This window comes from Protopterus annectens, chromosome 8.part0 (genome assembly GCF_019279795.1).
Source record: "Protopterus annectens isolate FY-2018-M chromosome 8.part0, PAN1.0, whole genome shotgun sequence".
Classification (NCBI taxonomy): domain Eukaryota; kingdom Metazoa; phylum Chordata; order Ceratodontiformes; family Protopteridae; genus Protopterus; species Protopterus annectens.
In genome coordinates, this window is record NC_056741.1 from 58,645,599 (window position 1) to 58,668,216 (window position 22,618).

At 42.3% G+C, this 22,618-nt stretch overlaps 1 protein-coding gene across 1 annotated transcript in view; it reads right to left on the minus strand.

Annotated features, from left to right (window-relative positions):
- LOC122808644 (tumor protein p63-regulated gene 1-like protein) overlaps positions 1 to 16,083 on the minus strand; it is a 228,537-nt gene extending 212,454 nt beyond the window's left edge. The window contains exons 1-2 of the mRNA XM_044079610.1: positions 15,636 to 16,083; positions 12,862 to 12,953 (exon numbers count right to left, since the gene is read on the minus strand). Coding sequence (XP_043935545.1) covers positions 12,862 to 12,953; positions 15,636 to 15,902 — 359 coding nt within the window. The 5' untranslated portion in view covers positions 15,903 to 16,083. The remainder of the gene's footprint in view (positions 1 to 12,861; positions 12,954 to 15,635) is intronic.
- Between the last annotated feature and the right edge of the window lie 6,535 nt (positions 16,084 to 22,618).

A 22,618-nucleotide genomic window follows, 5' to 3' on the forward strand; every position in this document is an offset into this window, starting at 1 on the left:
CTTATTCTGCTGTATTACTGCCTCTTAAATAGTTTTTCAGTTGTGCACTTGCCTTACTTCATTTAAAAAGTTTTAAATTGCTAATTTTGTAAAGTTTTAATTGCATTTACTGTTTAGGAATACACACTCAAGTGTGTTAGCCTTTTCTGTGTTTATTTACTGTATTATTGCATTGTTTAGCCTGTTTTAACAAAAAAAAATACTATCTTGTTTGCTCGATTCCCACCTTTCCTAGCCAGTCCATATCCCAGGCTTTGCTTGTCTCAGGACTTAAATTTCTGTGTTCAGAGCTATCCAGACCTTACTGTGGTAGAGGGAAGTCCTACTGCTTACCAGTGGGAGTGGTGAGCATTGTACTGCCTATCTAACGCTAGAGGAGTGGTTTCCAGCTCTGAAATTGTAATTTTATTAGCCCTTTTGGGCTGATTTCTATCCCTTTCAACTTTCTGGCGTAAATACGGGTGTGTTTGCAGATTTTTCACATCGTGCAGCACCGCGAGGCTACAGTTAAACTATTCCAGGTGCCAGAAAGTCTGCTCTACAAAATTTTCCTTAGAACTAGCTGGTTTCTCAGTAGTAGCACTAAAATCTGAACCCCTGTGACTAGCACTAGCTATAGAACCTGCTGGAAAGCACTAGGAAGCCTAAAACTGATACAAGCACTCAACTCTCTTTGTCAATAAGGAGAAATTAATCATAGGCACTAAGCCTATAATTGCAAAGTACCTTGCAAAGGTAAGGGAAAACAGCTCTTATACTTTACAAAAAAGCACCTAAACAGGCATGTCCAATGGTCAGCTTCTGGTGATTTCTCCTGTCCACCTGGTGAATCTGGGCATACTGGGGCAATGCGGCAACGGCCTCATGTATACAGACAACACACTCCTCCTACCACCCAACACTACAACCTGCGAGAGATGCACTTACATAGCCAAACTGGAAGCAAAGTTCTCTCCGGCCAAGATTGTGCTAGACAGTCAAGAGGAGAAGGTTAACACCTGCACTACACCTCAAGCAACTCGTAGCCCTTCAAAACCCACACCATCCACACCCACACATAGCAAAACTAAACCCACATATGCGGAGGCCCTTAACATTAACCTGCCCAAGCAAGAAGGACCTCCGAAGCTGAAACACAAACAAACACCAGTCACAACCAAAGTGACACATAGCTCACACCACCAGTGTGCCACCCAACAATAGCCCCTAAGGCAAGACAATGTACCCAACACTTTAGTCATAGGTGACTCTATAGTCAGGCACACTGATGTCTCACTCACCAGGCTGAACAAAGAGAAAATTACAGTCAGCTGCCTGTTGGGTGCCAGGATCTGCCACATAATGCATGCACTCAAGTCACTCCACAACAAGTACAAATACAACTCTGTCATTGTCAGTGCTGGAGTGAATGACTTGAGACATACCTCCCTGGAATACATGAAAAGAGACATGGAAGAGCTCTCAGATTATGTGGCCCAGGCAGGTATGACCCTAGCCCTGAGCAGCATCCTGCCTTCGCCCAGAATGATACCACAGTATAAGGACAAAATGATTGACTTCAACAATTGGCTAAACTTCTCGTGTCATTCAAAGAGGATCCAGTATCTGTCTGCCTGGGAAGACACAACCAACAAACCAAGATACTTTTCCAGAGATGGTCTGCACCTGTCACCCTTGGGATTCAGGTTACTGGTTAAAGTTCTTGCCACCCCTATAGTGCCTTTTTTAGGCAAGGTTCAAAGGACAAAACCACCACCTTAAAAGATACAAACATGCAAAATCTGAAGGTAATGCTATTCAATGCTAGAAGTCTAAACCTCAAAATGCACTATCTCAAGGCACTCCTAAAAATGGAGAACATCGATATCTGTGCATCAACCGAGACTTGGTTCAAGGCTCCAGAGAGCACCCCTGCAATACCAGGCTACAACTTTTACCACACTCTTCAGCCACAAAACCAAGACCGAAACACTAAAGGTGGAGGAGTGTCCATATTCACCAAGGATATTCACACCTCCAGGCTAGTTGCCCAACACAATGCATCTGAAATTCTCCAGGTGCAACTAACACTAGGTAAGACTGCAATAGAAATTGTAGCTTGCTACAGATCCCCCACCATGCCCCAAGATTCTCACTATACCTTTCTAAACATACTGGAAAATATTAAGATACAACCAAACACCCTAATACTGGGTGATTTCAACTACCCTGCCATTAACTGGGGAAACTACTTGGGTACCAACTCCCTTTCCCAACGGTTCTTGGAATTCATAAATTCCAACTCCCTGGATCAACTAATCAATTGTCCCACCAGGGGCTCCAATATCCTAGACATGGTCATTACCAACATGAGAGATAGATGCTCCACACCAGTGGTCACCCCCTCATTGGTCAGGTCTGACCATAAGCAAATCACCCATGACATCCACATCCCACCCCCCCAGTAAGGAAACCTCCTTAAAAAACTTCTCCAAAGCCAACTTCATGCTACTGAAGTCAGAAGTGATAAACTTCATGACACCCATGCAGATGGGATCTGAAAGTTCGACTGCAGAATCCTACACTAAGGCGCTGTATGAGCACATCCACTCGTGCATGAATTGTGCCATCCCAAATAGAACCAAGATGCTCTCCTCCAAAAAAAGGAAGTCAATCTGGTAGTCCCCTGCTATAAACAAACTATACAACAGAAGGAAGAAACTGTTGCAGAAAAGAGGAAAATCCCAGAATGCAAAAAACTCCCTCAACAGCCTCAGTAAGAAGCTGAGATCCCTCATAAAATCCTCAAAAGCTAGTTATGAAAATAACATTTCCAAGGATTCCAAAGACAACCACAAGGCATTCTATAGTTATGTCAAGAATCTAAATGGCAATGCTCAGATCTGCACTGAGCTTCAACAGAATGACATTAAATATACTGATCCCAAGGATATTGCCAATATCCTGGCAGATCGATTTAGTGCCAACTTCACCTCCCCTCACCCCCTAAAGGGCCCATCTCAATACCAAAAGATTGCCAAATTCTGGTAATTATGACCACACAGGTAGAAACTGCACTCTCCAAAGCTAAGAATACAGCATCCATGGGACCAGATGACATCCCAGGCTGTGTATTACATGAACTACAAAATGAACTGGTACCTCACCTAAGTGTCATGTTTAATCATAGCCTCACCTCAGGCTTCATGCCCACTGAGTGGCGCACATCTACAGTTATCCCACTCCACAAGGTGGGATCCACCTTGGATTCCGGGAACTACCATCCCATCAGTCTGACGAGCCTGATTTGCAAGGCATGGAACACATTATCATGGAACTTATAAACAAATACATTGGCAACCTTCAAACACTGGACCCCACCCAGTTTGGGTTTGTGAAGGGCCGATCTTGTCTCCTGAACCTGATTGACTTCTTTGAATCACTCTCCAGAGCTGTGGACGAGGGTAAGCCGGTCTACACAGCCTATCTGGACCTTGCCAAGGCCTTCGGCACCATCCCGCACTCTGGAATCATAGATAAACTTACTAAGCTGGGTATAAATCCCTATGTCACTCAATGGGTTACCAACTGGCTTACTGACAGAACCCAGACTGTAAAAGTAGCCGACTCCAAATCCAGCTCCAGACAAGTGACAAGAGGAGTATCTCAGGGTTCAGTCCTGGGACCACTCTTGTTTGGCATCTACTTCTCTGAAGTACAGGCCAATACTAAGGGACTCTAGCTAACAAAGTTCACAGATGACTGCAAACTGGGAGCCATTATTGAATCCCCAAATTATGTGGATATTCTACAAAAGTGCCTTACAGAAACAGATGCCTGGTGGCAGAGCCATGGGCTCAAGCTTAATGCCAAAAAATGTATAGTTATCCCCTTTGGAAAAAAAAACATGTACCCATGAATTACCACATAGGTGGCAGTACACTATACATTGAAAGTGTGATGAGATACTTAGGGACACAGGTGGACAGTGGTCTCACTTTTGATAACCACATCACCACAACAGTCAGGAAATCCTTCTGTGTGGCATACCTCATCACCAAGGGCTTTTCATCCAGAAAAAAGGAGGTCATTGTCCCACTGTACTCATCCCTCATTAGACCCATTATAGAGTATAATGCCCCGTTTGGTATGTACCTCACAAGACATCTGCAACAGCTGGAAAGGCCACAGAAATACCTCACTAAAAGAATCACAGTCCTAAAGCAGATGCCATATACTGACCATCTAAAAAAAACTCCAGCTATACTCTGTGGTATATCGTCTACTCAGAGGCGATCTCTGCTTAACATACAAGGCCAAGTAAAACCCTGAGCTGTTGGACATGCTCCACTTAAAGAAATCCCAATCCCTCAGAGCCACACGCTCCAGGGATCTAAACCTTGTCATCACAATGAACAAAACATGCTGGGGGGATAGGTTCCTGACCCAGAGACTCCCCATTCTCTGAAATAGACTGCCCATATATGTCAAGCAGAGCGCCTCCTTGGACCTCTTCAAAAGGAACCTTGATGATTGATAGGAAATTCACACTGGGGATCATGTCAGTCGCCCTGCTAGACAGGGGTCCAGAGAATTAAATATTGTGGGAAGAAATATCCAGGGAATTGTTTTGGCTAGGCTTGTATAGGCCTTAGGGTCAATAGCCTAGTACCAACCTATGAACCTATCCTGGCAGATAGATTCAGGGCAATCTTAGCCCCCCCCTCTCACCCCTAAAAGGGCCCACAACAATACAAGAAAGGTGTAGTGTCCCGAAAATCACAGACGCACAGGTGAAAACAGTCCTCTCAAAAGTCAAAAGCACAGCGTCAGTGGGGCCAGATGGTATCCCAGGCTGCATCTTGCACGAACTACAGAATGAACTAACCTCCCACCTAAACACACTGTTCAACCTCAGCCTCTCCACAGGCTACGTGCCCATAGAATGGCGCACAGCAACAGTTATTCCGCTCCACAAAGGAGGGGCCACAACTGACCCTGACAACTATCACCCCATAAGCCTGACTAGCCTGTTCTGCAAGGCTATGGAGCACATCATCATGGAACTCATTAACAAAGACATTGGGAACCTCCAAACACTTGACCCAACCCAGTTCGGCTTTGTTAAGGGCAGATCATGCCTACTAAACCTGGTTGACATTTTCGAAACAGTCACCAAGGCCATAGATGACGGGAAGGTAGTTCACACAGCCTACCTTGACCTCGCCAAGGCTTTTGACACCATTCTCCACTCGGGAGTTATAGAAAAACTCACCAGTCTGAAAATAAACCCCTATGTCACGAGATGGGTTGCCAACTGGCTTACAGACAGAACTCACACGGTAAGAATAGCAGGCTCCAGGTTTGACTCTAAACCAGTCACAAGTGGTGTCCCACAAGGCTCGGTCCTGGGACCCCTACTGTTTGGCATATACTTCTCAGAAGTACAGGCAAACACAGGAGGACTATGGCTAACCAAGTTCACTGATGACTGCAAACTGGGAGCCATGATTGACTCTCTGGCTGACACGGACATTCTCCAAAAGGGCCTTACTGAGATGGACACCTGGTGTCAAAGTCATGGTCTCAAGCTAAATGCCAAAAAATGCATAGTCATCCCGTTTGGGGAAAACAAAACACCCATGAATTACCACATAGGTGGCAGCCCCCTTAATACAGAAGAGGTAATAAGAGATCTGGGGACTCAGGTAGATAGTAATCTTTCCTTTGACAATCATATTACCAAAGTAGTTAGGAAATCCTTCTATGTAGCCCATCTAATTACTAAAGGGTTTGCATCTAGAAATAAAGAGGTTATAGTGCCCCTCTACTCGGTACTCATCAGACCCATCATAGAGTACAATGCCCCATTTGGGATGTACCTCACAAGACACTTCCAACAGCTGGAAAGACCACAAAAGTACCTCACCAAGAGGATTACTGGCCTCAAACATATGTCCTATGCAGCCCGACTGGAAAAACTCCAGCTGTACTCAGTCACATATCGCTTACTCAGAGGTGTTCTCTGCCTGACTTACAAAGACATGTCCAACTCAGAATTGATGGACATGCTTCACCTAAAGAAATCCAAGTCACTGCGAGCCACTCGCTCTAGTGAGCTAAACCTCACCACAACAATAAATAGAACATGCTGGAGGGATAGATTCCTGTCACAGAGACTCCCCATGCTTTGGAACAAAATTCCTAACTACATTAGGCAGAGCCCCTCACTAACACTCTTCAAGAGAAACCTTGACGAGTGGATTCGTAACAGAAAATACACCCCTGGGATCACTTCATTGGCTCTTCTTGACAGAGGCTAAGTTAATTAATCAATGGGATGGCGAAAGCTGACACACTCTGGCTAGGCTTATAAATGCCCTCGGTTAGATAGTCTAGTAATACCTATGAACCTATGAACATCTCAGCTTCTGCTGTACCTATATACAGTGTAATTCTTGTTTCGCATTCTATTTTTAACTGTTAATGAATCTCTTGGTGGTCTTCGACCCAAACCTCCTCTATCCTCTACTTACCTAGACTCAGCTGTAAATATATACTGTACACAAAGATGTTACTTTCTTTTCAATTGTATACTTTGAAACTGTATTGTCTATGCTAAATTGTGCTAGTTTTGTTTTTTTCACTATAACTACTATGTATAACTCAGATTACATGTTTCTATCATACTGTGAATTTTATGTATGTAACTACCATGCAGCTTTTCTCCTCGAGTCTCCACTGAAAACGGACTTCTGGCTCAGCTGGACTAACGCAGTTAGCAAATGTCAAATAAATAAAATAAATAAATAAAACCATGTTACAAAATGAAGGTAGTAACTTATGTTCAAGTTATCTTGCAGTGAGTGATATAATGAAACACAGTAACTGTTTTCCCTCTTCTCAGTATCTTTTTGCATCCATTCCATTATGAGTCTCTTAATTACAACATTAATTACAATGCATATTATGTACACTAGTTGTAATGATCTACAGTTACCAGGGGTCTGATCTCATAGCCAGTTGTGTTTGTTATGACATATCAAGAATGCATCCTGTTGTTTGCTAAGCATTAACTACTATTCATAAAGCTTTAAACAGGTTATACTGACATTGTACAGAAAAGTACTTGGAAAAATATGTGGTTCACAAAGTTAGTGTTTTTTCATTTATTTAGGGATCTTGTAAACATACCTTTTAGAAAACAACAACACACAGGAGAACACATTGTTTAGTGCTTCTACCTCAGAGCCGTAAGCTCTGGAGGTTTGAACCTAGCTTCTAGTGGCTGTTTTTGTATTGTTTACATATTTACACTAGTCTGAATTTTCTTTAGATGTTTTATTTTCTCCCCACCCTCAAAAACATGCTGGTTGAGTGGCTACAAGTTTCCATGTATATGGCATCTACACTTATAGCATCTGTTCATACTTCTCAGCCTCTTAGTGCAATAAATCTGGACAAAGCCCAACAAAATGGGAGGACAAAGGCCTCAAAATAGGGACACATTTTAAATATCGCTGTTATAAACTAAGAAAGTTACTAGAATAACAGGGTTTGTTTTAACACACATTTTCTGAAGGATTTGAAGTCTGAAACATAAATGTAATGTCATTAAGTGACTTAATTCCTCAGATCATCCCAGTGATTTGCCAGAAAAAAAAAACACATTTTATGAGGAAAATATGAGCAAAAAATCTGGACATTTTGTGAAAATCTGGAAAGTTGAGTGGTATGCATCTGCTATAGACACAAATATGTTTAAACAGCCTATCATGTAACTGGTTACCAAATAACTAAACAAAAATAAAATTAAAAAAAAAAATGTAAACACAGAAAAGGTGTTATAGGACTGTGTATCTGGAAACAGGGAAATCCTGTAGAATTAGATAACTGAGGACATCAGCAAGGAAGGGTGTTGTGGGACTGAAGAAATAAACATTTAATTATATAAAGGATATTCAAGAACTACATGACTGCATATGAAGGCAGAGAAGAATCTACATGATGAATAAATGGAGATAAGAAGAGTACTGAAGGGTTAAACATGTGGAGAGAGGAGTCTACTGCAGGATAGAGCACAATGTGACAAGAATCGTGATTCAAGAATGGAAGGCTAAGCAAAGAGATGCAGGAAGAACAGAACATGTGCAGACAGGAAGAAGAACAGAGCATGTGCAGACAGGAAGAAGAACAGAGCATGTGCAGACAGGAAGAAGGACAGAGCATGTGCAGACAGGAAGAGTAAGGTTTTACAAGACTGAGTTACCAAAAGGCTACAGGACAGATCATTACAGTCTCCGAAATATTGCCACAGGATGATGAGTGAATGCAGAATCAGGAAGTACACTATAGATATGACAAAGTACATGAGCACAGGAAGTGTGCATCAGAACATGAGAGTTAAATGTAGAGATTTGAGCCATAGCTCTAAATCTGGTGATAGACAACATCCTGCAGGAAGGGCACATCACAGCCAGAAAGAGTGCTGAAATATTATAGACTGCAGCTGATAAAAGAGGGACAGAGGTACACAGAGAGATAGAGACACAAAGGATGCCAGAATCAAACAGAATTAAACATTTGGAGATGAAAATGGTGCCATAGAACTTCCAAACTAATCATGAGGAGACAGGGATTGTAGTGCAGGACAAACATTCATGGAAACAGGAAATATGGTACAAGGTTGGATGATGGAATAGTCACGAGAACAGGAGGGTGGGGCAGGACAGGACATAAAGTACCTCAGTACTAGAAAATTCTAAGAGTATCTGAGAAAGTACAGAGCGCTGAGTCTTGATAGTATTAATGGTGCTGGTAACAGGGAACATTTGAAAGGATCTATGCATTTTTTTTTCTCAAGACCAGCAATATATGTGCACTTACATTGTGATTACAAGACACACTGATAGTTACAGAGCAGAACCACACAGAAACTAAAGGCTGAAGACAGTGTTAGCCAACAAAGTCTGCCAAAACATTTGGTATCTGCAAAGATATATATTTAGGTTCATAGGTTAGCACTAGGCTAACTGCCCTTGTGAGCCATTTTAAGCCTAGCCAATTATCCCCTGTGATATTCAAACCCTGTACCTTGTGTTTGCAAGGCAAACACCTTAACCCTTAGGCCATCCTCCCAACCCCCAGTTCAGTATTTTCACTGAGTTAAAGTAACATTATCAACTCCAGATGCAGAAATCTACATCAGTGTTTTCAAAGGATAGACAGAAAATCTTGTGCCTATTAAAATATCTCTAATGACCAGTCAGGTGAATGGTGTAAATTACAGCTGAGTAACATGGCTTAGAAACAAGTCTGCACTATTGATGTACTTTAATGGCATTTTACATCCAAGTTTGAAAATAAAAGGCCGTGTTCAGCTCTTGACACTTGGCATTGTATCCTTGTGTTCAGTTTGTAAAATGTCTAATAGTTCACAGCTAGCTTTGTGAAATCTTCAACCTCTGTTTCAAGCACAGCACATAGGGTAAAGTCTTAACTGGTTACAATAGTAGAGAACAGTTGTAGCAGCAGGTTGAAGCTAATTACAGGAAGACCCTGACGCCCACAAAGATGAACGCTGGCTCAGCTCTAATAGAGAGCATGCAGAAATTAGACTTTATTCATTCATTCATTTATTTATTTATTTGTTTTACATTTGTTGACCGGGAGTGTCCGGCTGAGCTATTGCCCTTTTTCAGTGGAGGCCCAGGGAGAAAAGCTCCAAAGATATACAATGTAATAAAAATAACAATACAGATACATTTCAATAAAAATAGCAATAGAGAATTTTGGTAGTTAAAATACATAAGCTACACATTCAAGAACAGCCTCGCATCAGGCTTTGTGCCCACTGAATGGAGCACAGCAACAGTTAGCCCTCTCCACAAAGGGGGAGCCACCATTGATCCCAGGAACTATCGAACTATTAGCCTGATGAGCCTGGTCTGCAAGGCCATTGAACGTATCATCATGGAACTCATAAACAACGACATTGGTAGCCACCAAACTCTGGATCCCACCCAGTTCAGGCTTGTGAAAGGCAGACCATGCCTCCTGAACCTGATCAACTTCTTTGAGGCAGTCACCAAAGCCGTAGATGAGGGTAAGATGGTTCACACAGCATATCTTGACCTCACCAAGGCTTTCAACACCATCCCCCAATTCTGGAATTATAGCTTCTTCTTCTTCTTTCAGCTTTTCCTGGTTAGGGGTTGCCACAGCGGATCACCTGTCCGCTCATGATTGGCAGTGGAGTTTTATGGTGTTGGGGTGCCAGCCCAACGCCCAACCTTCCACAGAAGGCACACACATGCACACACTCACACCTAGGGCCAATTTAGAGTGTTTAATCCACCTACAGCATGTCTTTGGGATGCGGGAGGAAATCGGAGCACCTGGAGGAAACCCATGCAACCATAGGGAGGACATGCAGACTCTGCACAGAAGGCACCCCAGCCGAGGATCGAACCGGAGAACCTTTTGCTGTGAATTGGCAATGCTAACCTCTGCACCACAGCGGCCGCCCTCATTCTGGAATTATAGCTAAACTCACTAAACTAGGTATAAATCCTGATATCACAAGATGGGTTTCCAACTGGCTCACTGACAGAACCCACACTGTAAAAGTTGCAGACTCCAAATCTGACCTCAAAGCAGTGACAAGTGGAGTACCACATGGTTCCGTCCTGGGACCTCTACTGTTTGGTATCTACTTCTCTGAAGTACAGGCTAACACAGAAGGTCTTTGGCTAACAAAGTTTGCAGATGACTGCAAACTAGGTGCCATAGTTAAGTCCCCAAATGATGTGGACATCATATAAAAGGGCCTCGCTGAGACAGATGCCTGGTGTCAGAGCCATGGCCTCAAGCTCAATGCCAAAAAGTGCAGTGTCATCCCCTTTGGTAAAAACTCTGTACCCATGAACTACCACATAGGCAGCAATCTACTTAATACTGAATGTGTGATAAGACACCTTGGGACCCAGGTGGACAGTAGTGTCTCCTTTGATAGTCACATTGCCACAGTAGTCAGGAAGTCCTTCTACGTGGCACACCTCATCATAAAAGGGGTTTCATCCAGGAAAAAAGAGGTCATTGTTCCCCTCTACTCGACACTCATTAGATCCATTATATAGTACAACGCCCCTTTTGGAATGTACCTCACAAGACATCTGCAGCAGCTGGAAAGGCCACAGAAGTACCTCACAAAGAGGATCACTGGCCTCAAACAAATGCCTTACACTGACCATCTCAAAAAACTCCAGCTTTACTCTGTAGCATATCGTCTACTCCGAGGTGATCTCTGCCTAACATATTAAGCTATGTCAAACCCAGAGCTGTTGGACATACTACACCTAAAGAAATCCCAATCCCTCTGAGCTACACACTCTAGGGACATAAACCTTGTCACCACAATAAACAGGACATGCTGGAGGGATAGATTCCTGTCCCAGAGACTTCCCATACTCTGGAACAGGCTACCCATCTATTTCAAGCAAAGTTCTTCATTAGCACTCTTCAAGAAAAATCTTGATGAGTGGATGGAAAATAGGAAATACACCCCGGGGCTCACTTCTGGGTCTCTGCTCGACAGTGACACAGGAAAATATCTTTCTTGGGTGGGGTAAACCAGGGAACCTTGTTGGCTAGGCTTACATAAGCCCTTGGGCCGATAGCCTAGTACCTACCTATGAACCTATGAACATACATGTATATTGTTGATAGATAAAACAGTTCTACAAACAAAAAGGAAAATGCTAAAAAAGTAGAATAGGTTGTATGTTTTTGTTTAAAAAGATAGTTGAGTAAATATAAGGTTTTGTATGCAGAGTAGCAGAAACTTAAAAGGTTACATAAGAATTTCAGGGAGCAGAGTATAGAAGAAGCTTTGGAGGTTGCATAGGAAGCATAGGATGAAGTAGTTAATGGCAAGTTTTAGTAAGTTAGTTTGACTGTACTATAAAAGGCAGGCAATAATCAGGGAGGGTGAGTGCAATGTCAGGACCGGTGTGTTTTAAAGTGGTCTTTGGTTGCTAGCTTAAACTGTTTGGGGAAGATAGCAACCCAGGATGGGGTATTACTGTGTGCAGGCATGAGTCAGTGCCATGTTCAAGGCTAGCCTACTGAAAATCCTTCATTCCTATGAAGTTCACCGCTGCAGAAAAGGTGACTTGTGAAACCACAACACAAGTACAGCATCCAGTTTTGGGGAACACTCTTGGCGAAACACATTGTTTTGCTTGGGAGAGTGGGGTAACATGTAGACTACAGAAATGCTACCAGTGTAGAAAGGATTAGGCCAAATGTGACCACCTAATGGTTCAGAAAATGTACAACATGAAGCACAGCAGGACCGAACAGTAGAAGTAATCTGTGGCATCATGACTTGGAGAAAGGGAGCTGGTCAATATCATAAAGTGATGAAGCTGAGGGACCACTGCCTTGTATTGCTCATGGGGGGCATACATTCAAGTGCATTTCTTAATCAAGATAGCAGTGTCCAGATGGAATACCCTATTATAAGGTAAGATCTCTAGCAAATGAGGTGATAGAATCAGGAAAGTGTGTCATATGACAGGAGGCAAGGATGTGATAAGGAGTAGCAGGGACCAGTTAGGTGGCAGCGGATGGTTGGAGGATTGGAGTGGCAGTGGACTTGGCTGACAAACAACAGAACTACAAAACAGGAAAAAACTTGACAGACTATTTAATTCCCTTATTCTTTTAATAGAATATAGTCTTACTTTTCTCATCTGTAGAGGCAGAGAGATTGCAGTAGAAAAAGAAAGAGAGATGGAAAGAAAGGAAGGAAGACCGAGAAAGAAGGGATCAACATGATTAAATGAAGGAATAGTCATGCCGTAAGGAACTGTCACTTACTCTGTTAGAAGCCAGCTGCTCTGCATGTCGCCATCCTCCTGGGGAGTTAGGTATTTCTTAATATCTTCAATTGCTTGTTCGATTGTTCCAGGCTGACAAGAGAAAGAGCAATAAATCCAAGTGAAACCACCAAGCTGTGATATGAGAAAAGCTATGATGCTTGTCAAACTGCCAGCTTTATTATCTTGAATGCTATTAACTTGAAATGGCTTTCCTCTTCAGCTCACATCTAGTCATGAGGAAAAAAAATCTACTTCTAGGAGCCAGAGCTTAGCAGCAAATGTACAGCTGATAAACACACAATAAGGAATGGGTAAAAGAGTGGACAATGTTAGCCAGTGCAAGAAAATGCTGGGGGAGAACACTGAATTGCAGAATTCAGAAAAGCCTACACTTCTCACTGCCCATTCTATAACATATGTCTCTCCATAATGAAATGAATATTCCTTCCAGGAGAAGGTGAGGCTATACTAATGAATATGTTAAGGACCGCTTCACACAAGCCCACAATGTAACTGTCTTGAAGGCTGAGTACAAATAGTGAATGTTTTTCTCTGGAGGAATAGACTGCTGGCTCTAGGATGAAGATGTGGTAAAAATGTTTGTGGTGGGGGGGTGCCTCCGTTGTGCATTGCTCCCTTCCCATTTTTGCCTGACCTCCCCAAAGAAGGAGAGGTGATGGAACCTTTGCAAGCCTGGATAGAGGGTAGCACTGAAAGGCCAGTGGACAAACTGGCAGTGTGGAAATATGCTAGCTATACCTCCATATAAACTGAGGGGAGGTCACTCATTTTCAGCAGTGGGGCAAAGAGTACTTTTGTGCTGTGTAGTTCTAAGAATGTTACAGCACTAGTGTAACCTGACTGCTGCCACCACATTATGACAGTTTCTGGAGATTGCAAGGTGGCTTGCACCCCCTTATCTGCACCCACTCTATATCTAAAAAATAATATTTGTAGTAAAGGGAGATAAACCCCTTAAAAACTTAATAGGATGATTTCTTTAATCACTACAAATCTAATGTAATAATTATCTCTCTTCACTGCACACTAACCTCTGATTCTCTGACTGAACTATTAGATATGCACAGCAAGAGAGAAGAAACTTTTAATGACTTACCAGAAGAAGCTTCAAATGAATTCTACGATGAAAAAAATGATATGGTGTATTGGAATATAAGTACATGCACACAGTACACTATATTCTGTTTTGCTTGATAGGCCATATGAAACACTTAAAACATCACTACAGATATGGTTACCAAGCAACAGACAACTCAGAGTGCTTGCAAAATTGGATACACAGTTACAAAATGTTAACGATTCTCCATAATCAGCAGGCAAAGAGGTGAGCAAAGGGGCATGTATATTTGTGTGTGTGTCTGTATGAGTACATGCATGAATGTGTATGCATCACATGTGTGTGTGTGTGTGTGTGTGTGTGTGTGTGTGTGTGTGTGTGTGTGTGTGTGGTTAAGCACCTGTCTGTACGTCAGCATGTGTGTATCTGTAGATGTGTTTATGTGCATGTCTGTGCGGGGAATCGTGTATTCTGAAGTGCCACAACAGAGCACCAAATTTCCTCACTATAAAGAATCACAAAATGATCATGACATGAAGTAAGCAATGCAGAGTGTGGGAGGATGCTTATAGAGCAACACATTTATATTGCCAGTCCCTACTCACAGACACCTGACTTTAGTAACTTCCAGACTGGAGGCATACCTCTCACCCTCTTAGTTCAAGAAATCTGGACAAAGCCATCAATAACAGGGGGACAAAGGCCCAGAAATAGGGACACCTTTTAAATATTGCTCTTACAAACTTAGAAAATTGATAGAATAAATAAATCATGAAGACTCTAGGATAAGATGAAAAGTGCTTGACAACTTTATGGCATCTCCTGGTACCTCGGCTTAAAAGCCTTCAAGGGATAACTTATACACCAAAGCATATCATATATACAAAATCACCACTTGTACATTAATTAATTAATTACAGTGACATCATAAATTGCAACAATTACATTTAAAGTGACATTTTCCTTTTTCTAAAAACCCTGTTAGTATCCCCATGTCCCAATCTAGACAAAAATGCAATTTACACATTTTATATGTTAATAAACTTTTAAATAAACCTTTACATTGAATTTTATACATTAATATCAACCTGCAGGTGAAACCTGAAGGAAAAATAGTATATTAAAATACGAACATAAATTACACATTTCATTATGAATGAACTTTTTAATAAACATTTATATTGGTTTTATACATTAATATTAACCTCCAGGTTAAGGCCTGCAGAAAATAATGTGTTGAAATTAATGATGAACCTGGTTTCTAAAGCTAACAATTTCTCATTATATGTTTCCCCAGGTTTTGCATTAGCATGAATTTTCTGAATGATTTGAAGTCTGAAACTCAAACGTCTGTCATTATTTTCTGACTTTAACCCTCAATGTTTTGCCAGTGATTTGGCAGAAAACCACAATTTTATGCGTAATGGACTAAAATATGGGGCAAAAATCTAGACATTCTGCGAAAATCTGTACAGCTGACAAGTATGACCAGGAATGGGGTTATAAGTTACTGTTAGCATCCAGTGTTTGAAAAATGTGTGGGGGGAATATGTACTACATACCTTGTCAATATTATACCAGAATACAGAAGCATCAGACAGGCCACAGAAGGCACCTTCATTTCTGTTACAAGGATGCTTTAAACATGTGTTAAATTCAGATAAAAGAAACAGTAAGGCAACTAAAGATTTTACCCTGAGAACAAAGTACTCTTGGTTTCTTTCCTTCTTGGACTCAGGCCATGCTACTTTTGTGACAGTTGGGACGAAGTTCTCTCGAGGATTTGCAGTGTACACGCTGGAAAGGTCTCTGGAATTCTCCACTGGTACAGAATGTAGTTCTGTGCTTGTTACCTTTAGGTCTGAGTTGATTTCAGACCTTTTTTCCAGCTGTGTTGCAGCATAGTTTGGTAGAGATGTCAGCGTCCCACTAATCGTGCTGATATTCGATTCTTCCATCATCTTCTTCAGGGTCTGTATGACGGCCTATGTCTAATCTTTTGTGGTTATATTTGGAATAAAACTGTTTGTGGTTTCCTATGTGCAAGGCGTTGCTAACACATTCAGCCTGCAGAGATAAAACCAGGAAGTGTCAGGTGCGTGACTATTTAAACCATTACACAGCTGTAAAGTTACATTACTAGCTCTGTCAGGTGGACACACCCTCCATGTCTTCTCCCCTCCCCCATCAGCACTGTACAGGTTCTTGTGAAACTGTAAACACGGAAGAGAAGTGGAGAGGGAAGTCTAGGAAAAACACCTTCTTGGATCCCTGGATGCTGGAGTAGGGTACACACACTGCTTTGTGTCTGTGTCATGTTATGCATTTCTGCTATGATGTTTTGTCAATCTGCGGTTCTGAGTTAAATTTCATTGTTTTAACAGGGGATGCTCAGTTTCTTTGCACAAAGTATCCACTTTCAACATGTTATGTGCTCTGTGCTACTTATAACTTGTTCTTCAGACATGTCATGCTGTGTTAACAACACCAAACAACTTGTGTTGTTGTTTCTTACCTCTGTGTCTTGAGATGTTTATAGACATTCTCATCTACCAAGACAGGTAAAAATGCACACCCTTCAGGCAGGTACTTGAAAATATTTCCTTTCTGTAACTTTTTAAACTAAATACAGTTGTTTTCTCACTATGGGTAGATTTAAGGAATAAATATTAACCAGACAAAGTTCTCTTACCCATTCTTTGTATCTTTTTAAATTTTAACTGCTAAGGCTCTTTTTGCACAAGTGTACTTTTTTTCCTATGAACAATGTTGGTCCAGGTGACTTTCTCATAGTCCCATATATGTAAATGGAAAGTGAGGGTGTTTCTCCTTTCTGATCCATTATATTTATTCTGATTCTCTTACCAACCTTAGAGCATTGCTCACGTATATACAGTGTCCTGACCAGTGCAGAGTTAATGGACAATCACAACAAACAAAATGCAGCCCTGTAGTCATACTGCAGTAGAACCTTAGCTTACAGTGGTAGAGATGGCCTTCACCTGTCGCCCCTGGGATTCCGGATACTGGCTAAGGCTCTTGCTGCCCCTATAGTGCCTTTTGTAGGCAAGGTTCAAATGACAAATTCACCACCTTAACAGGAACAGGCAAGCAAAAACTGAGGGTAATGCTACTCAATGCTAGATGTCTAAATCTCAAAATGCACTCCCTTGAGGCACTCCTTAAAATGGAGAACATCGATATCTATGCAGTGACTGAGACCTGGTTCAAGGCTTCAGAGAACACCCCTGCATTACCAGGCTATAACTCATACTACACATTTTGGCCACCTAACCTGGACTGGAGCACCAAAGGCGGAGGTGTGTCCCTATTCATTAAGGATATCCACACCTCCTGGCTAATTGCTTACCATAATGCATCTGAGGTTATCCAAGTGCAACTAACTCTGGGCAATCCATACTGCAGCTTGCTACAGATCTCCCACCATGCCCCAGGATTCCCACTACTCTTTTCTTAATATACTGGAAAATATTAGGGTTCAACCAAACACCCTAATAATGGGTGATTTCAGCTACCCCACCATTAACTGGGAAAACTACTCATGTACCAACTCCTTCGCTCACCGCTTTCTGGAATTCATAAATTCCAATGCTCTGGATCAACTTATCCACACCCCCACCAGGGGCAACAATATCCTAAACCTAGTCATACCAACATGAGTGACCGGTGTTCCACACCTAAAGTCAACTCCTTGTTGGTCATATCCGACTATAAGCTAATCACCCTAGATATCCACATCCCACCCCCACCCCCATTAAGAAAATCATGGTAAAAAATGTCTCCAAAGCTAACTTCATGCTTCTTAAGACAGAAGTTGCGAACTTCATGACACACATTCAGATGGACAATACAGTTACTACTGTTGAATCCTACACAGATGCACTCTACAAACACTTACACGAGTGCATGGATCGTGCTATCCCAAACAGAACCAAGATGCTATCCTCCAGAAAAAGGAAGACAATCTGGTGGTCCCCTGCCATAAACAAACTCTACAACTGAAGGAAGAAACTGTTGCAAAAGAGAGTAAAATCCCATGAGTGGAGGAGTTCTCTGGTCAGCCTCAGTAAGAAGCTGAGCTCCCTTATAAGATCCTCCAAAGCTAGCTATGAAAACAAAATCGCCACTGATTCTAGGAACAACCACAAAGCATTCTATAGCTATTTCAAGAATCTCAATGGCAACACCCAGATCTGCTCTGAGTTAAAGCACAATGGCATGAAAATTACAGAACCAACTGATATTGCCAACGTCCTGGCAGATAGGTTCAGTGCTAACTTTACCCCCCCCCCCACCCCTAAAGGGCCCATAACTATACAGGAAGAATGCAGAGTCCCTGTGATCATAGCTATATAAGTAAAAGCTGCATTCTCTAAAGCCAAAAACACAGCATCCATGGGACTGGACAACATCCAAGGCTGCATTTTACACAAACTTCAGAATGAACTGGCTCCCCACCTAAGCACCATGTTCAATCATAGCCTCACATCAGGCTTTGTGCCCACTGAATGGCGCACAGCAACAGTTATCCCACTCCACAAAAGGGGAGCCACCACCACCACTGATCCCGGGAACTATTGCCCTATTAGCCTGACGAGCCTGGTGTGTAAGGCCATGGAACGTATCATCATGGAACTCATAAACAAAGACATTGGTAACCTCCAAACTCTGGACCCCACCCAGTTCAGGTTTGTGAAAGGCAGATCATGTCTTCTGAACCTGATCGACTTCTTTGAGGCAGTCACCAAAGCTGTAGACGAGGGTAAGGTGGTTCACACAGCCTATCTTGACCTTGCCAAGGCTTTCACCACCATCCCCCATTCTGGAATTATAGCTAAACTCAGTAAACTAGGTATAAATCCCTATGTCACAAGATGGGTTGCCAATTGGCTCACTGACAGAACCCACACTGTAAAAGTTGCAGACTCCAAATCTGACATCAAACCAGTGGCAAGTGGAGTACCACAGGGTTCAGTCCAGGGACCTCTCCTGTTTGGTATTTACTTCTCTGAAGTACAGGCTAACACAGAAGGCCTTTGGCTAATGAATTTCACAGATGACTGCAAACTAGGAGCCATAGCTGAGTCCCCAAATGATGTGGACATCCTACAGAAGGGCCTCACTGAGATGGATGCCTGGTGTCAGAGCCATGGCCTCAAGCTCAATGCCATAAAGTGCATTGTCATCCCCTTTGGTAAAATCTCTGTACCCATGAACTACCACATAGGCGGCGGTCTGCTTAATACTGAATGCATGATAAGAGACCTGGGGACCCAGGTGGACAGTAGTCTTTCCTTTGATAATCACATCGCCACAGGAGCCAGGAAATCCTTCTACGTGGCACACCTCATCACAAAAGGGGTCTCATCTAGGAAAAAAGAGGTCACTGTTCCCCTCTACTTGACAGTCATTAGATCCATTATAGAGTACAATGCCCCTTTTGTAATGTACCTCACAAGACATCTGCAGCAGCTGGAATGGCCACAGAAGTACCTCACAAAGAGAATTACTGGCCTCAAACAGATGCCCTACACTGACTGTCTCAAAAAACTCCAGCTTTACTGCATAGCATATCGCCTACTCTGAGGTGATCTCTGTCTAACATATAAAGCTATGTCAAACCCAGAGCTGTTGGACATGCTACACCTAAAGAAATCCCAATCCCTCTGAGCTACATGCTCTAGGGACCTAAACCTTTTCACCATAATAAACAGGACATGCTGGAGGGATAGATTCCTCTGCAACAAGCTACCCATCTATGTCAAGCAAAGTTCCTCATTAGCACTCCAAGGAAAACCTTGATAAGTGGATGGGATATAGGAAATACACCCCGAGGATCACTTCTGTGGCTCTGCTCGACAGGGGCACAGGAAAATAACTTTCTTGGGTGGTGTAAGCCAGGGAACCCTGTTGGCTAGGCTTACTTAGGCCCTTGGGCCGATAGCCTAGTACCTACCTATGAACCTATGAACTAAGTGTAACCTTGAGATGTTTCACATTGAAACCTGGGTTTGATTCCCACACCCTTCACAAGTGCATGATCTTTCATTCTGAATCAGCTATCCATCCAAAACAAAGTTATCTTGAAGACAAGAACCTTTGCATAGAGTTTTACTTGATTACCTAAAGCAATAGGTGTTTGACTTAGCTAGGCTGCTATATGGACCTCATGTCTGCTCTGCATAATACTGCCAAGGATATCAATCAAATCCAACTGTGATTGGCAGATATGGGCCATGCAGAGCAAGTCTTCTTCTTTCGGCTGCTCCCGTTAGGGGTCACCACAGCAGATCAACTGTTTCCATTTCTTCCTGTCCTCTGCATCTTGCTCTGTCACACCAACCACCTGCATGTCCTCTCTCACCACATCCATAAACCTTATCTTAGGCCTTCCTCTTTTCCTGTTACCTGGCAGCTTCATCCTTAGCATCTTTTTCCCAATATACTCTGCATCCCTCCTCAGCACATGTCCAAACCAACGTAATCTTGCCTCTCTGGCTTTGTCTCCAAACCTTCCAACCTGGGCTGACCCTCTAATATACTTATTCCTAATCCTGTCCATCCTCGTTACACCCAGTGCAAATCTTAACATCTTCAACTCTGCCACGTCAAGCTCTGACTCCTGCCTTTTTGTCAATGTCACTGTCTCCAACCCGTATAACATAGCTGGTCTCACTACCCTCTTGTAGACCTTCCCTTTCACTCTTACTGGTACTCGTCTGTCACAAATGACTCCTGACACTCTTCTCCACCCACTCCATCCTGCCTGTACTCTCTTCTTCACCTCTCTTCCACACTCACCATCACTCTGAACTGTTGATCCCAAGTACTTAAACTCATTCACCTTTGCCACCTCTACTCCCTGCATCCTCACCATTCCTCTATCCTTCCTCTCATTCACACACATATATTCTGTCTTAGTCCTGCTGACCTTCATTCCTCTTCTCTCTAGAGCATATCTCCACCTCTCCAGGGTCTCCTCCACCTGTTCCCTACTCTCACTACAGATCACAATGTCATCTGCAAACATCATAGTCCACAGGGACTCCTGTCTGATCTCATCTGTCAACCTGTCCATCACCATTGCAAATAAGAAAGGGCTCAGAGCTGATCCTTGATGTAATCCTATCTCCACCATAAACACATCCGTCACTCCCACTGCAGACCTCACCGCTGTCACACTACCCTCGTACATATCCTGTACCACTCTTACATACTTCTCTGATGCTCCCGACCTCCTCATACAATACCATAACTCCTCTCTAGGCACCCTGTCATATGCTTTCTCTAAATGCACAAAGACACAATGCAACTCCTTCTGACCTTCTCTGTACTTCTTCATCAACACTCTCAGAGCAAACATCGCATCTGTAGTGCTCTTTCCTGGCATGAAACCATACTGCTGATCACTAATCATCACCTCCCTTCTTAACCTAGCTTCCACTACTCTTTCCCATAACTTCACGCTGTGACTGATCAGTTTTATCCCTCTGTAGTTACTACAGCTCTGCACATCGCCCTTATTCTTAAAAATCGGTACCAAAACACTTTTTCTCCATTCCTCAGGCATCCCCTCACTTTCCAAAATTTCATTAAACAATCTGGTTAAAAACTTCACTGCCATTTCACCTAAACACCTCCATGCTTCCACAGGTATGTCATCTGGACCAACAGCCTTTCCGTTCTTCATCCTCTTCATAGCTATCCTTACTTCCTCCTTGCTAATCCACTGCACTTCATGATTCACTCTCCGCTCATCATCCAACCTTCTCCAGAGCAAGTAAGTAAGTAGAAAATGGAGATATGTAGGAAACACTTCTAATAACGGAATTCGAATACAACCTCCCCTGAACAAGTAAGCATAGACAGATTTTTTAGGGATGCCTCCTGGGTTCTGAGATGATCAGGAGGGAGTCTTACCCCATGAACTTTTGTAGAAGAATCTTAGAAAGTTCCCCTATTTTCCCTAACTTGAAATTCCTCTCCTTTCCTCTATATCCATCAGGGCTTGACTGTCATGTAAAACCTGGAAATAGAATCAAACTCTGAACTATGTAAAATATGAGTAATGAACAGGTTACATAGAAGCAAAGTTGAAGAAAACACAAAAAGCCAGCACTATACCAGTATACTTAGTCTTTATTAACAGCGATCTGGTACCTCGGCAATTCGCCTTCAAGGATCACACTTAATTGAGTGTGAACATGAAGTTTATATACACACACTCTACTCAATTAACATTATTCAATGAATACATTAAGTAATGAATTAATTAAACAACATCTTTCAAAATTTAAAGTGACCATGAATTACTAAAGAATAAATAAATATTCATCATTTAATGTTATAATAAATACTTAAATGCTTAATTCCTGATTCATGCCATTAGGTTTTAGAGTATGAAACTTAAAAATCATTCTAGTTTCTAACTCCAATAGTTTAACTACAATATCATCCCATCTGTTAATAAAGGGCTTTCCCAATACACAAAATGTTAAACTGGTGGAGGAACTATTGTGTGTTTCATAAAAGTGTTGTGCAACAGGGCTGTTTGGATTCTTATTTCTAATATCTTTTAAATGTTCCAAAATACAAATCCTGACCATGCATTTAGTCTGTCCTATGTACCACATATTATTGCATGAGCAACCCAATA